Source organism: Hemibagrus wyckioides, linkage group LG27 (genome assembly GCF_019097595.1).
Source record: "Hemibagrus wyckioides isolate EC202008001 linkage group LG27, SWU_Hwy_1.0, whole genome shotgun sequence".
NCBI lineage: Eukaryota > Metazoa > Chordata > Actinopteri > Siluriformes > Bagridae > Hemibagrus > Hemibagrus wyckioides.
The window spans coordinates 17,072,877-17,089,558 of record NC_080736.1 but is presented as its reverse complement, the minus strand read 5'-3'; the positions used below and the strand labels follow the sequence as shown (position 1 = coordinate 17,089,558).

General features: G+C 44.1%; 1 protein-coding gene across 6 annotated transcripts in view; it reads left to right on the top strand.

The window, feature by feature from the left end:
• LOC131347815 (low-density lipoprotein receptor-related protein 1B-like) overlaps positions 1-16,682 on the top strand; it is a 216,989-nt gene that overhangs the window by 31,789 nt on the left and 168,518 nt on the right. For all 6 annotated transcript variants that reach the window (XR_009203830.1, XR_009203831.1, XM_058382212.1 and 3 more), the window contains one exon: positions 10,471-10,605. Coding sequence is in view for 4 of the 6 variants with exons in the window: in XM_058382212.1 (XP_058238195.1) it covers positions 10,471-10,605 (135 nt within the window). In the remaining 2 variants the exon portion in view is untranslated. The remainder of the gene's footprint in view (positions 1-10,470; positions 10,606-16,682) is intronic.

Here is a 16,682-nt window from a genome sequence, read left to right as displayed (position 1 = left end):
CATGAGAAAGCCTGCACTTCTGTGAGTCTAGCTCTTGGAAATTTTGGTGTGCCTTTCTCAGAAGATGATTGAAGCTCACCTCCACCATTTTCTGGTGTTCATTTCTCAGAAGATCAGTGCTGTTATTCTCCTGCATTTGGAAAGTGCTGGTTATCATTAAGAATTAAGACCATTAAGAATGGTTTAAAAAAGAACCTAAAATTTGATTTACTCTTTTTCCTTTTGTGTAAAGATGCATCATTAGCAGCGTGTGTGTGTGTGTGTGTGTGTGTGTGTGACTGTAGAAACCTTGCCAAGCCTGCTCTCAGAGAAAGACGCTTTCTGTTTTGGAGGACGTGTGTCAAGCAGCGAAAACTGATGATTAAAATTGATGATTAAACTTTGAGGACTTCTCCAGCAGGCACCCAATCAGGAGCGAATTAAAAAAATGCACACACTCTATTTAAATGAGCTTCTCCCTGCAATTAACACGCCGCATTTAAATGGGGCCGCTGAATCGTGAAACAAGAACAGACTCGTTATTACAATTCAGACTCGTTAAGCCTGATTGTAATCGCAACAGCAGAGGACACACCAATCAATTCTGACGCTGTGACATGTTAATTAGCTTTTTATAGAGAAAACAGAAAACATCTTATATAGATGGTAATTATTCCAATTATTATTATTATTATTATTATTATTGTTATTATTATTATTATTATTATTATTATTAGCTAGCAAAGTTGTTGATGTTAATAATAAATATTGCGATTGTATCGGCTTGTGACTGAAACAGAAACACACTCATGCACTGAGATGGAGTTTGAGATGTTGATGTTCAGCTCAAAACGTTTGTTCTAAATTAACGATCTTCTTCTTCTTCTAACAATTAGAATCAATTAAATTAAACTTATAAATACACTATATTGCCAAAAGTTTTGGGACGTTTATACATGCACATGAATGTAATATGGAGTTGTCCCGCCCTTTACAGCTATAACAGCTTCAACTCTTCTGTGAAGGCTTTCCACAAGGTTTAGGAGTGTGTTTATGGGAATTTTTGACCATTCCTCTAGAAGAGCATTTGTGAGGTCAGACACTGATGTTGGACAAGAAGGTCTGGCTCACAGTCTCCACTCTAATTCATCCCAAAGGTGTTCTATGGGATTGAGGTCAGGACTCTGTGCAGGTCAGTCAAGTTCCTCCACACCAAACTCACTCATCAATGTCTTTATGGACCTTGCTTTGGTCACTGGTGTGCAGTCATGTTGGAACAGGAAGGGGTCATCCCCAAACTGTTCCCACAAAGAGCATGAAATTGTCCAAAATGTCTTGGTATGAAGCTGAAGCATTCAGAGTTCCTTTCACTGGAACTAAGGGGCCGAGTCCAACACCTGAAAAACAACACCTGAATTCACTGATCTGGAGGGGTGTCCCAATACTTTTGCCAATATAGTTTATGTACATATTTAATGAAAAATATAAAATGAATAAGGATAAATAAAGAATTAATTGTAAAGAATATTTTATTAAAATCACAGTTTTTGATAAATCTGTAGGATTTAAATGCTTGTCTGTAGTGTTTCTATCTTACGTCATCATCCTCCTGGGTTTTTTTTTCCATAAAATGGTCCGGAATAAGGAATCACTTGTGCTTAAATTCAGCAGCTATCATCTTAGCATCCTGAGAGCTCCCAGAAATACGGTGTGTGTGTAGCTGTGTGCAGTGAAGCCTCCTAAATAACACCACAGTGTGTGTTGAGTCACACGTTACAGCGTATAGCTGATTAACTTTATTATTCTTATGTAACAGAATGTTAACGTTCTTTGCATGACCTCCTTCTCAGTGTGACTTTACACCCAGCTGACAGACAAAGCACAACAAACACTAAACAGATGGTCCACATCACTCAGGATAATGCAGTCCCAGCCTTCTGACACAACACACACACACTGGAATACACACTTATGTAGAGTAAAGCCTACACACACACACACACACACACACACACACACACACACTGGAATACACACTTATGTAGAGTAAAGCCTACACACACACACAGACACACACACACACACACTGTACATCAGTATACACTCCACACACACACACACACACACTGGAATACACACTTATGTAGAGTAAAGCCTACACACACACACACACTGTACATCAGTACACACTCCACACACACACTGGAATACACACTTATGTAGAGTAAAGCCTACACACACACACACACACACTGGAATACACACTTATGTAGAGTAAAGCCTACACACACACACACACTGTACATCAGTACACACTCCACACACACACTGGAATACACACTTATGTAGAGTAAAGCCTACACACACACACACACACACTGGAATACACACTTATGTAGAGTAAAGCCTACACACACACACACTGTACATCAGTACACACTCCACACACACACACACACTGGAATACACACTTATGTAGAGTAAAGCCTACACACACACACACACACTGGAATACACACTTATGTAGAGTAAAGCCTACACACACACACACACACACACACACACTGGAATACTCACTTATGTAGAGTAAAGCCCACACACACACTGTACATCAGTACACATGCCCCCCCACACACACACTGTACATTAGTACACACTCCACACACACACACTGTACATCAGTACACACTCCACACACACACACACACACACTATACATCAGTACACACTCCACACACACACACACACACACACTGTACATCAGTACACACTCCACACACACACACACACACACACACACTGTACATCAGTACACACTCCACACACACACACACACACACACACACACACACACTGTACATCAGTACACACTCCACACACACACACACACACACACACTGTACATCAGTACACACTCCACACACACACACACACACTATACATCAGTACACACTCCACACACACACACACACACACACTGTACATCAGTACACACTCCACACACACACACACACACACACACACACTGTACATCAGTACACACTCCACACACACACACACACACACACACACTGTACATCAGTACACACTCCACACACACACACACACACACACACACACACACTGTACATCAGTACACATGCCCCCCCCCCACACACACACTGTACATTAGTACACACTCCACACACACACACACACACTGTACATCAGTACACATGCCCCCCCACACACACACACTGTACATTAGTACACACTCCACACACACACACACACTGTACATCAGTACACATGCCCCCCCCACACACACTGTACATTAGTACACACTCCACACACACACACACACACACACACTGTACATCAGTACACATGCCCCCCCACACACACTGTACATTAGTACACACTCCACACACACACACACACACACTGTACATCAGTACACATGCCCCCCCACACACACTGTACATTAGTACACACTCCACACACACACACACACACACTGTACATCAGTACACATGCCCCCCCCACACACACACACTGCACATCAGTACACACACACATACACACACACACACACAAAAACTGTACATCAGTACACACTAAACACACACACACACACACACACACACACATACAAACACTGTACATCAGTACACATGCCACACACACACACACACACACACTGTACATCAATACACACACACACACACACACTGTACATCAGTACACACGCCACACACACACACACACACACACACACACACACACACACTGTACATCAGTACACACACACACACACACACACTGTACATCAGTACACACACACACACACACACAAAAACTGTACATCAGTACACACTAAACACACACACACATACAAACACTGCACATCAGTACACACGCCACACACACACACACCCACTGTACATCAGTACACATGCCACACACACACACACACACACACACTGTACATCAGTACACACACACACACACACACACACTGTACATCAGTACACACGCCACACACACACACACACACACACACACACACACACACACACTGTACATCAGTACACACACACACACACACACACACACTGTACATCAGTACACACGCCACACACACACACACACACACACACACTGTACATCAGTACACACACACACACACACTGTTACAGGATGCTGAGTCTGTGGATGTGATAAAATAGTCAGAACTCTGGGTGAATGAGAACAGTGACATGTCGAGGAATATTCTAGAAAAGATCAGATTTTTAGGACAGTTGAGGAAACTTGGAGCTGAGAGAGATTAATAATGAAAGTGATGATTGTGGTGGAAGGAAGTGACCATGAGGAAGGTCAGAGGTCAGAGGTTCATGAATAAACCCAGAAAGAGCTCCAAATACTGCAGCGGATAATGAAAGCGTCTAGTCCGGTGTTTCACTCTCAACATGTAAGCAAAAATAAAACATGTCTCTAAGGAGGTTGCATTTCTGCTGAAAATGAATCAGCCTCACCTGCTGTGATGCCTCCTGCCAGCTCTCGGGTTCTTCTCTCCTGTATTTCTGCTAAATCTGGAAAAACGTTGCTAGTCATCAGCCTGATGGAGCGCTGCGTTACCATCATGTATACTGCTATAGTCTGTGTCCAGACTGCAGCAGGATTTTCTCTCCTGCTGCTTTCTATTAGTCCCATTCCACAGTATACACACACACACACCTTAAACTGACTGAGAAAGGGTTTTGACAGGTTTTGCAGTATTATTTGATCGCGTCTTTGCTGTAGGTTTCAGTTGCTTTTATAATAATCAGTTCATTTGATCAGATATCTGTGTTTGTGCTCCGTGATGTGGTATCAGTCGACAGTGACACACACTCGTTCACAGCTCTACACTAACCACATTCAGGTTTTTGTTTAATTCTTCGAATGCAGCATTATTATTTAAGCTCTAGCCCCCAGGTGGAAATCAGAAGGTGGTGTTATTAACAGCGTGAATATGAAACCATGTGAATATTATGAAACTATTTTACATACAGTTTCTTCAGCAGAACAACAGCTGTGTGGTGATCGGAGAGCCCGAACCTAAAAAATCTACATTCTCACCCCTTTGTTTGTCTGAACTTTCAGCATCACACACATCACAGCTATCACAGTGTACTCGGATTTAACTCAGGATTTCACACGGGAGTGGCTGTGTGAATTAAGCAGGATGTTTGTGTTAAAGTCATTTAAATGATTCACACGCTGTTTTTTCACAATAATATCTCTCAAAAAAGAGCTGTCAGTCATTCTACATGACACACACACACACACACACACTGGGTCAGAGTCTGTAAGTCCAGAAGTAAGTTATTAAAATCTCCTGTGTGTAGCTCACTGCTCTGAGCATCACAAGCATTCACTAGCATCTGAACCAGCACCATGAAACACACACACACACACCTTTAAACCTCATGATATCAGAAAATACAGTCTAATGTGACATAAAGCCAAGAGACAGTTAACCATGGCTTGGTGATGGAGCTGAACTTAACTCAAGATCAGAACTGGGTCACCCCTCTGTTTCAGACAGATTCCACCCATGGGTGTGTAACTCTCACACAGGGCCGTAGTTACCTGCCCCGGGCCCTAGCTCTGTGACATTCTTTAATAAAAATATGCTACCACTATAAGCTATATACGATTGTTACTGCTCAAGACATTTATCCTCAAGGTTCTCTCCTGTTCTCTCGAGAGTTCTGAATGCATGAATCACCTTCCAAAGGAGATCTCACTTATATTTAATACATTGTGTTCCAGCTGCTGTTAGAGAGACAGTATGGAGGAAGAGAAGTCTGCTGCTTTGCATTTCCAAAGGTCAAGACTGCTGTTTTTTTAATTTCATTTATCTTTATGGCTTTAAAACTTTTTTTTTTTTTTACATTTATCAATGCTGAATATTTTGTAACTTGTATATAATATACAGTGCTGTCTGTGGGGTTTGTGAAAGACTCAGCTAACAAACACCAGGATAACTGATGATTTCCTCATGATTTCTGTATTAAGCCCATGTTACTGATACACTGTGTGTCTATGGACAGGGAATAACACTCCACCCCAGCAGGGGGCAGTAGTCTGTTATTAGTCCTATTAGTGACACCTAGTATCACAGGCCCCATGTCACATACGACTGTAATAGCTCTCTACCTCTGCCCAGCATCATCATCATCATCATCATCATCCTCCTCATCGGTAGCTGTAGTGCTGCAGGAGTCAGTAGATGTTGATTAGTTCTCTGGAACAGCAGCTCTGACACTCTCACACGTCTGTGTTAATACACACGCTCTGATATACAGCTGCTGTCACGTGTGTGAGGACAGAACTAACTCGGGTAAATATACACAAGCATACACTGATGTTCTTTATCTAGCTAATCTTTCTCCTTAATATCATTTGCTAAACTAAAAAAAAAAAAAAAAACAACAGAAAGAATTGAAGTGAAGAAAACAAGCTAATAATCACTGAGTCCGTAACCTAAAGGAAAAAAGGAAATAATCATCAAATAGTTCAATTAAGTCAACATTTTTCTTTCTTCCTGAGTGCTGTGGGTCTGTCACACAATTTATCAAGTGAAGTGCACGTCTGTTCTCTTTCGCACCTCCCACTGAGCTTTAATAGCTGTGACTGCACACACCATCAGCTGCCTGCCTCACCGACATGAAAGATTTATGTTTTTTCCCGAACGCATTATTTGTCACGCAAAGACGACCACGTGATCTCCAAAAAAGCTCCTCGGCTCCTGAGCCGCGGTTCTGAGTGATGTGTGCTTCCCACGGACATCTATTCTGGTGTAATGGCAGATGTTTGTTCTCATGAGGCAGCGGTTTGGAGAACGTGTTTCAGATGGAGGTTCTAGATCAAGGCACCAAAAAATGAAGGTCCAAACCAAACCTCCAGAACGTTTCTGCGTTCTAGCATTTCTACAGCTCTGCTCTTTAGATCAGCTTAGCAGCTCATATCTGTGCGGTCGAGTCGAGTCACTTCCTCATTGCCAGTTGACTCGGAGGCAGATCGGGAACTCCTCCCTCGCATGATCTCGAAGCCGAGTGAGAGATCCTCGTTCTCACCCGATCTCAGCTCTGGTGAGGCGAGGTGTGTGACAGCAGGGATTCAGAGCGGTCAGATGCGTTATGACCAGAGGAGGTTTGTCTGTTTGTCTGCAGTTACAATGTCAAGATTTAAATGTAAAAGGTTCATATCATACACAAAAATCCTAATAAATGACACTAGAGGGCTACTGGGTGCTGAAAGTGTGAAATTGCCTCATCCAACGCTGTACTGTCCAGCTGGCAGGACGATTAGACTCGTGATGCAGAGAGGAAACTTGAGCATGTCGCTTAATTAGACGCTTAATTGTCAGCGGACCGACTGGGTTATTTTTACACAACAATATGTGTGTTAAGTGTGAGAGACGGCTCATAATTGGGAGTTGCTAGGCAGCCAATTTGCATTAGACTCTGGGCAACACGCATTCGTGCAGCTGTCTCGCAGCGCTGAGAGACGAGAAAGTAAAAGCTGTCAGTGTGAAGAAGCAAACTAGCAATAAAACATCACGTATTCCTAATCAATCCCAAATCACATGCTTTACCCAACGAGCCACTGCACTTCCTCTGGACACGTGCAGGAGCCGGTTCATCAGCACACTCTCCACTCCAGCTTTATTACTAACTTTCATTGTAACTGAAGAGTGAATGGAAAACACACAAATTGATCCAGAATGAATTCCAGCCACGGCTTTCAGTCGCTGCCTTCTGGAGCAGCTGGCTTGTTAGTAAACTCCATTTTACTTTAAACGTCAGTGTTTTCTGAAGCGTCCGAATCTGATGCTGTGACACTTCTCCAATTAGACCCTACAAATACTAAACTCTTTTAATTGGACATTTTGGATAAACTTCATTAAAATGTGACACAAAATAGTCAATTAATAATGTTTTTAGACACTTCCTGTCTCGGTCGCTCTCCGGCTTTTACGTCTCTAACTGGCAGGAATGTGAAAGCGTGCAGTTTGAGGGTTGGAGAAGGAGAAAGGTTTAGTGATCGTGTGATGTTTTTGTGATTCAGATCATCTGTCCAGAAACTGTGTTTTTACCGGGCTTTCTACTCATTTTGAAGTAAAAGAAAGCATTAAACAGTAATGTAAGTGACTGTGAGTGATAATAAAGTGCTAGAGCGTCTGCATTTCATTACACTGACACTTTGCTGAACCTCTGGGACGCCGTATTTCAGTGGAAAATCTAAATCCAGATATATCTGAGCTATAGGGTGAAGTTACCAGTGTACAGAGAGAGAGAGAGAGAGCTGAGATGAGGTGATCTTCTAAACACATTTCCATTTCATTAGAATCTGTTAATTGGCTTGTTAAAGTATTTTAAAAGCAAAGTGTTAAAGGCACTGAAAAGTAACGCAAAATGTTAAATTTATGAAACGCCATGCAGCCGCTGTGTAAAGCAGTCGGCTCATTAGTACAGGGTTTTACGAGGAATCTCAGCACTCAGTAAAGCGCGGTGCATGGAGAGCTAACAGGAAGCGGCATTAACATTCCCGAGTAGATACTGTACACACGTGTGGAGCTCCAGGTCCAGAGAGAGCGAGTGCAGAAAACAGAAGAGATGTTCTGATATTTTTACACTCGTTCTGTTTGAGGAAAGTGGGACGGACCTCTGCTCGCTCCACGCTCCTCTCGAGACCTTTAGTAAATAAGACAGGAGAGAAAGAAACCACGGGGGATCCGAGGGAGAAAGAGGAAACCAGGGACTTATTAAAGCACAGCCATCTCCCTCTGATACCTCATTAAGATCTGAATCAATACAGTAGTGCTGCTGCTTGACTTTTCTCCCCTGTGGTTCTGCACTGAGGCCATGGGTGAACTTCTCATTCTCCTGCTCAGAACTTTATTCACTGTGGCGTTCAGTCTGAGTGCCACCAAGAGCTGCTTTGCTTCCTGCACTCATCTCCTCATCTGGTCACGGGAGATAAGAGACCGGCGGCTGTTCTTCTAGAAAGCCCTGATGAGTTTGTTCTGTAAGCTGCACATCTCAAACACCAGACTGCTGCACCAGTCCGCAGAGAACTCTCTTCTGCTCCTGAGCAGATCAACCTGGTGTATCCTCACATTCCTCCAGATGAGTGAGTGAGTGAGCTGTGGGACACTCACCTCTCTCCTGCTCAATCCTCCATCTTCAGACTTTCCCGGAGGTCGACTACGGCTTGTTTTACTTATTATTTAAACGATGACCCACTAATGGTCCAGCTAATCCTGTAACGAACGAGACATGAAATTTCTCTACTCAAGTCTTGTGGCTCCAGGTTCCTGTGACGAGTGTGTATTAATGTTCTCCTCCAGGTCCTCCGGCTTTCCTCTCACCTCCCAGAAACATGCTAGTGGGTGGTTGGTAGGTGTGCACTGTACCTCGTAATAAACATGTAACTCCGCCCTGATCAGGATTAAGATCCTAAGATCTGGAGCTCCACACTATCTCCTCGCTAACACTGTTTCAGCTTTAACCCCTGACCCTGATGTGGACGAGCGTGTGGATGTTCTACAAAACTCTTCTGTACACTGCTCTGGATCAGGACATGTGGTAAAAGCTATAAATATAAAAGTAAAAGACCAGGAGCCTGTCTAAAAATAGTTCAGGATTCATTTGGAAAGATCTTCATTTGGGTCACTGAGTGTTGGATTTGTGCTACCTCACAGCCGGTGTGTGAGCGCGACCTCATTTCAGCTAATCAGCTAATCGTTATTAACTAATCATTTCTAACACTGAACACTGTGTGTGTGAGGATGTGGACACACTCCTGGGTTTGAGTTATTCTCAAATTAATCTCATCAACTAAAACAATGACCAGAAGGAACAAAAGCCATACTGCAGCATAATAACAACAAATAACATAAAAAAGGGAATAATCAAAGAAAGAAAAGGAAAAACAAACAAAAAAGAAAAACAGAAAAGTTGTGGAGAAAGGAAGAGAGATTAATGAGCCTCAGAGCTCCAGGTGAACCTGCTGATAGACAGTAACAAGACTCCGCCCCCAATTACACCACACAAGAACAGCCAACTCACATGTCTCTTTACTTCTGTTTCTTTCTCTTCCTTTCTTACTTTATTTCTCTCTCTGTCTTCTTTTCTCTCTCATTCTCTATCTCTCTCTCTCCTTCTGTTTCACTTTATCTTTCACTTTATTTCTACCTCTTCTTTTCTCTTTCTTACTTTGTCTATACCTCATCTTACTCCCTCCCTCTCTCTCTCTCTCTCTCTCTCTCTCTCTCTCTCTGTCTCTCTCTCTCTCTCTCTCTGTCTCTCTCTCTCTTTCTCTGTCTTTCTGTCTCTGTCTCTCTCTCTCTGTCTCTGTCTCTCTCTCTCTCTCTCTGTCTCTGTCTCCCTCTCTCTGTCTCTCTCTCTCTCACTCTCTCTGTCTCTGTCTCTCTCTCTCTGTCTCTCTCTCTCTCTGCAGGCTCTCAGGTCGAGGTGTCCTGTCCTCTGAACCACATGCAGTGTGTGGGTACAGGTGTGTGTGTGTCGTTCTCTCAAGTGTGTGATGGTGTGACAGACTGTGAAGACGGAGATGACGAGGGCGTCCACTGCAGAGGTGAGATCACACTCTTCATCACTTCACTGCAAACCCGGCTGAGTTCCTGTCTCTTCATGTTCTACTGAGTGTTTCACACCACAGCGCTGCTCACTTCTGCGCTCTGATTGGTCAGAAGGTGTTGATTAATTCTCCAGAACAGCGGCTCTGACAGAGGCACAGCTTTACATTAATGTGCTTGATCTGATACAATATTGTTTCCATAGTAACAGCACATTCGCAGGAAGTTTTCTGTAAGGAGATGTGTGTGTGTGTGTGTGTGAGCATGATGTATGTGGAAGGAGTCTCCAGTGTGTGTGTGTGTGTGTGTGTGTGAGCATGATGTATGTGGAAGGAGTCTCCAGTGTCTATGTGTGTGTGTGTGTGTGTGTGTGTGTGAGAGAGAGAGAGAGAGAGAGAGAGAGAGATGTGTTAAGAGTCTGAGGCAGTGAAGTTCTGATCAGATCAGGGTCTAATCTGAGCTCTTGGTGTGTGTTGTATACGTGAGAGGTTCAGCAGGAATGCAATAATGAGGCACACAGAGACGCTGAGTCAGAGAGGAGCTCCTCCTGCTCATGACCTCCATCTCCAGCTGTCTGTGTGTGTGTGTGCGCGTGTGTGTGTGTGTGTGTGTGTGTGAATCCCACACAGTGCAGTTTGTACCCTTTACAGTGGAGTTTAGTAGAGATTTAGTGTAGTATATGAATGTCTCTGCCTCTCAGTGACTCGGTGCTGTTTTTGACCCTCTTGTAGATGTTTGTGGGAATGTTGAGGCTGTAGCTCAGGCTCCTGAATCATACAGAGATCACCAGATTGAACCCTGATACTGCTACAGCTGTGTGTGTGTGTGTGTGTGTATGTATGTGTAAGCTTATTCATACAGCATTCAGCAGATAAGGCTTTCCTCACAATGTGTTACACTGCCCTGAGCTCCTGAGGGTTTTCATCAGCCCTCACCACCTGGGGGGAGAGAAAGGAGGCTGGGGGGCAGTGTAGTTTGACATGTGACAGTGTAGTGTGCATGTTTGGAGATCGGATCTGGCTCAGGTGGATCAGACGGTGGAATCAGATATCAGTGATGTCTAAGATATAATCAGCACTAATCCCTGACAAACACTGGTTTTGGAAAGGGATGGAGGACAAGCTGGCTGTAAAAACTAAACCGCTCAAATATTTACAACATATGCACTAATCCTACAAATAATCAAATAAAGCAGAAGCAGCTTTAATAAAACTCCTGTTCAAGCTATGGCCTGTGAGCAGAACAAGAGGTTCATTATTAAAGCATTTCATTCTTCTAAAATCAAATGAAAGCTTTGAACTTCCTGGTGACTAAAACCATGACCAAACCTTCTCTGTGTGGCTCTCTGATCAGACTCACGTGTACACACCGGTGACGTGATCAGACTGACTGCTCCCGAGTTTGTAGTTTGTAAACTGAGAGTTTGTGTTATATTAGAGTGAAGCTTTTTAAACTGTGTGAGAGACGAGAATGAGAAAGGAGTGAGGGTGGAGTGATGGCAGAGAGAGAGGCTGGAGAGAGGGTGGGGTTTGGGTTGAGGGAGGTGTGAGAGTGGAGTGAAGGAGGAGTGAAAGTAGAGTGTGGGAGGAGTGAGGATGGAGTGAAGGTAGAGTGAGGGTAGACTGAGGATGAAGAAAGGGTGGAATGAGGGTGGAGTGAAAATGGAGTGAGGGTGGACTAAAGGTGGACTGAGGGTGGAGTGAGGGTGGAGTGAGGGAGGAGTGGGGATAGAGTGAGGGTGGATTGAGGGTAGAGTGAGGGGGGAGTGGGGATAGAGTGAGGGTGGATTGAGGGTAAAGTGAGGGAGGAGTGAGGGTACAGTAGGGATAGAGTGAAGGAGGAGTGAGGGTGGAATGGGGATAGGGTGAGGGTGGAGTGGGTATAGAGTGAGGGTGGAGTGGGTATAGAGTGAGGGTGGATTAAGAGTGGATCGAGGGTAGAGTGAGGATGGAGTGAGGGAAGAGTGAGGATGGAGTGAGGATGGAGTGAGGGAAGAGTGAGGGTAGAGTGAGGGAAGAGTGAGGATGGAGTGAGGGAAGAGTGAGGGTTGGAGTGAGGGTAGAGTGAGGGTGGAGTGAAGGTAGAGTGAGTATGGAGTGAGGGAGGAGTGAGGATGGAGTGATGAAAGAGTGAGGATGGAGTGAGGGTAGAGTGAGGATGGAGTGAGGGTAGAGTGAGGATGGAGTGAGGGTAGAGTGAGGATGGAGTGAGGAAAGAGTGAGGATGGAGTGAGGAAAGAGTGAGGATGGAGTGAGGGTAGAGTGAGGATGGAGTGAGGGTAGAGTGAGGATGGAGTGAGGAAAGAGTGAGGATGGAGTGAGGAAAGAGTGAGGATGGAGTGCGGGAAGAGTGAGGATGGAGTGAGGAAAGAGTGAGGAAAGAGTGAGGATGGAGTGAGGAAAGAGTGAGGATGGAGTGAGGAAAGAGTGAGGATGGAGTGCGGGAAGAGTGAGGATGGAGTGCGGGAAGAGTGAGGATGGAGTGAGGGCAGACGGGGGGAGGAGTAAGGATGGAAGGAATTAGTGTTAAGTCTATAATGTGTGTAGTGTGTAGTTGTGTGTGTAGTTGTGTATCTAGAGTGTATGTAGGTGTGTAGTTGTGTGTGTAGTTGTGTATCTAGTGTGTGTGTAGTTGTGTGTTTAGTTGTGTAGTTGTGTGTGTAGTTGTGTGTGTGTGTAGTTGTGTATCTAGTGTGTGTGTAGTTGCATGTGTAGTTGTGTGTGTGTGTGTAGTTGTGTATCTAGTGTGTGTGTAGTTGCATGTGTAGTTGTGTGTGTGTAGTTGTGTATGTAGTGTGTGTTTAGTTGTGTGTGTAGTTGTGTGTGTGTGTGTAGTTGTGTATCTAGTGTGTGTGTAGTTGCATGTGTAGTTGTGTGTGTGTAGTTGTGTATCTAGTGTGTGTGTAGTTGTGTGTGTGTGTGTAGTTGTATGTGTAATTGTGTGTGTGTGTAGTTGTGTGTGTGTGTGTGTAGTTGTGTATCTAGTGTGTGTGTAGTTGCATGTGTAGTTGTGTGTGTGTGTGTAGTTGTGTATCTAGTGTGTGTGTAGTTGCATGTGTAGTTATGTGTGTGTAGTTGTGTATCTAGTGTGTGTGTAGTTGCATGTGTAGTTGTGTGTGTGTGTAGTTGTGTATCTAGTGTGTGTGTAGTTGCATGTGTAGTTGTGTGTGTGTGTAGTTGTGTATGTAGTGTGTGTTTAGTTGTGTGTGTAGTTGTGTGTGTGTGTGTGTGTGTGACACACACACACGCACACACGCGCGCACACACACACACGTGCGCGCGCACACACACACATACACACACGCACACGCGCGCGCGCACACACACACGCACACACGCGCGCGCACACACACACGCGCACACACACACACACACACACACACACACACACACACACGCGCGCACACACACGCGCACACACACACACACACACAGGTGTTTGATAATGACTGATTGTCCAGTGCTTGTGTCTGGTGAGATCTTCTTCTCTCGGGTGTTTAATTATGGCTGGTGGAAATGAACGGGTGAGAACATGCATCATCTTCACCTCACAGTGACCTGCACTTCCTCTCTCTCTCTTTCTTAAACACACACACACACACACACTAATAGAAGAGCCCTGAGGAGTGTACAGTTTTAGAATATTTACACTGTGAACGTTTCCAGCATTTGACATCTGATCCGTTTTTGGCTGGAGAGTGGAAAAACAGATGGAAAGAAGCTCACTCTTCCCTGGAGCGTCTTAGAGGTGTGTGTGTGTGTGTGTGTGTGTAGCTAGGGTTGGCCAGGTGTGTGTGTGTGTGTTTGGTCTCTGATTCAGTGAGAGTGATTCATCCTCCACTTGTGAGTTTTATTATCATATTAATGACAGGAGGTTTATCCTGAACTAAACTTACTCCTTCCTGCTCCAGCCCTTCTCTCTCTCTCTCTCTCTCTCTCTCTCTCTCTCTCTAAATGTCATTATCATTTTATCAGTGCCACATTTTGGGGACATTTTCGGACATGACCTTTGACTGCAAAGTAGAACTAGAACAGGTTTTTTTTCTCTTTCCTCTTTCATGCCTGTCATTATTGGTGTGTGTGTGTGTGTGTGTGTGTGGGTGTGAGAGAGACAGCATTTTTCTCTCAGTCTCTGTGTTAGTGTTGAGTGTAATTGGGTGTAAATGGTGAAGTGAGGTGTTGATTGGACACTGAAGGCAGCAGCAGGTTTCACAGGTACACTCCATGTGTGTTGTTTTCTTCTCTCTCAGATCTGCACTCTCCATTCTTTTTTTATTCGTATCCCTTCTACCTGTTTTTCCCCTAAAATCAACATAATGCTTAGTTCTTTGTTGCAGTTGTAGAAGATCTCTCAGCCAGGTGATGAGGTTCAATGTTAGATGAAGGAGCTGGGAGCAAATATGCAGACCATGATGTGTTCAGATTTATAACACACACACACACACACACACACACAGACGCACACGCTGGAAGCATTCAGTCAGAGCAGCTCAGGCAGCGGCTGTGTTTCGATCAATGAATACACATTCAGTAACTTCATGATTATCTTAAAATCACCTGGACTTAATAAAAGTGTGTTAGTGAAAATGCTGGAACATGATCCTGAGGTTACGTGTGTGTGTGTGTGTGTTCTGAATGTGCTATGACTCGGTGTTATCAGTTTACTGTCACTCTGTTTGATCAGCACACCATTAAACTGTGAGCCCCTGAGCTCTTTCACATCATGTGTGACTGTTCCTGCAGTGAGAGATCTTCAACAACACTCATGGAAGCAGGAATATTTTTAAGGGGTATGTGTGTGTGTGTGTGGGGGGGGGCAGGAAGTGAGAAAAGAGGACTAAAGGTGTGTAGACCACCTGCTTGGTGAGAAGTATAACTCAGCCTGAAGAGGTGCTGATGATCCCGTAGAGAAGATGAAACGCACAACCAAGGCATTGTGGTGGTGATGATGATGATGATGATGATGATGAATGATTAAGAACATAGAGACCGTCTTGTTAGCATCCCTCCTTGCTGTGTGTGGAATTAACAGCGTGAGGTTCTGGTGAGAGATAACTCCAGCTCCACTCACAGGGCAGTGTGAGGACACGGTGTCTATGTTTAGATTAACTAAAAGTAGTGTGTGTCACATACATCCCATAATCAGGGAAATATAACATGCAGGTGGAGAAGCAAAGAGAGAGACATGTGAGAGAGTGAGACAGATGGAAAGAGTCAGACAAACTGGGACAGACTGAAAAACATGAGGAAAAGAGGTGAAGAAGATGAAAAAGAAAGAATACCTGAAAGAGGGAGAGAAAGTTATGTTATAATTATAAGATGTTGAGAGGAAAAGCTGCATGTGATCAGACTGGAGTCATGATGAGTGTGATGAGAGTGTGAGTGTGATGAGAGTGTGAGTGTGATGAGAGTGTGATTGTGATGAGTTTGATGTGAGTGTGATGAGAGTGTGAGTGTGATGAGTGTGATAAGAGTGTGATGAGAGTGTGATGAGAGTGTGATTGTGATGAGTGTGATGTGAGTGTGATGAGTGTGATGTGAGTGTGATGAGTGTGATGTGAGTGTGATGAGTGTGATGAGAGTGTGAGTGTGATGAGTGTGATGTGAGTGTGATGAGTGTGATGAGAGTGTGAGTGTGATGAGTGTGATAAGAGTGTGATGAGAGTGTGATGAGAGTGTGATTGTGATGAGTGTGATGTGAGTGTGATGAGTGTGATGTGAGTGTGATGAGTGTGATGAGAGTGTGAGTGTGATGAGTGTGATGTGAGTGTGATGAGTGTGAGTGTGATGAGTGTGATGAGAGTGTGAGTGTGATGAGAGTGTGAGTGTGATGAGAGTGTGATTGTGATGAGTGTGATGTGAGTGTGATGAGTGTGATGTGAGTGTGATGAGTGTGATGTGAGTGTGATGAGAGTGTGAGTGTGATGAGTGTGATGTGAGTGTGATGAGTGTGATGAGAGTGTGAGTGTGATGAGAGTGTGAGTGTGATGAGAGTGTGATGAGAGTGGGAGTGTGATGAGTGTGATGTGAGTGTGATGAGTGTGATGAGAGTGTGAGTGTGATGAGAGTGTGATGAG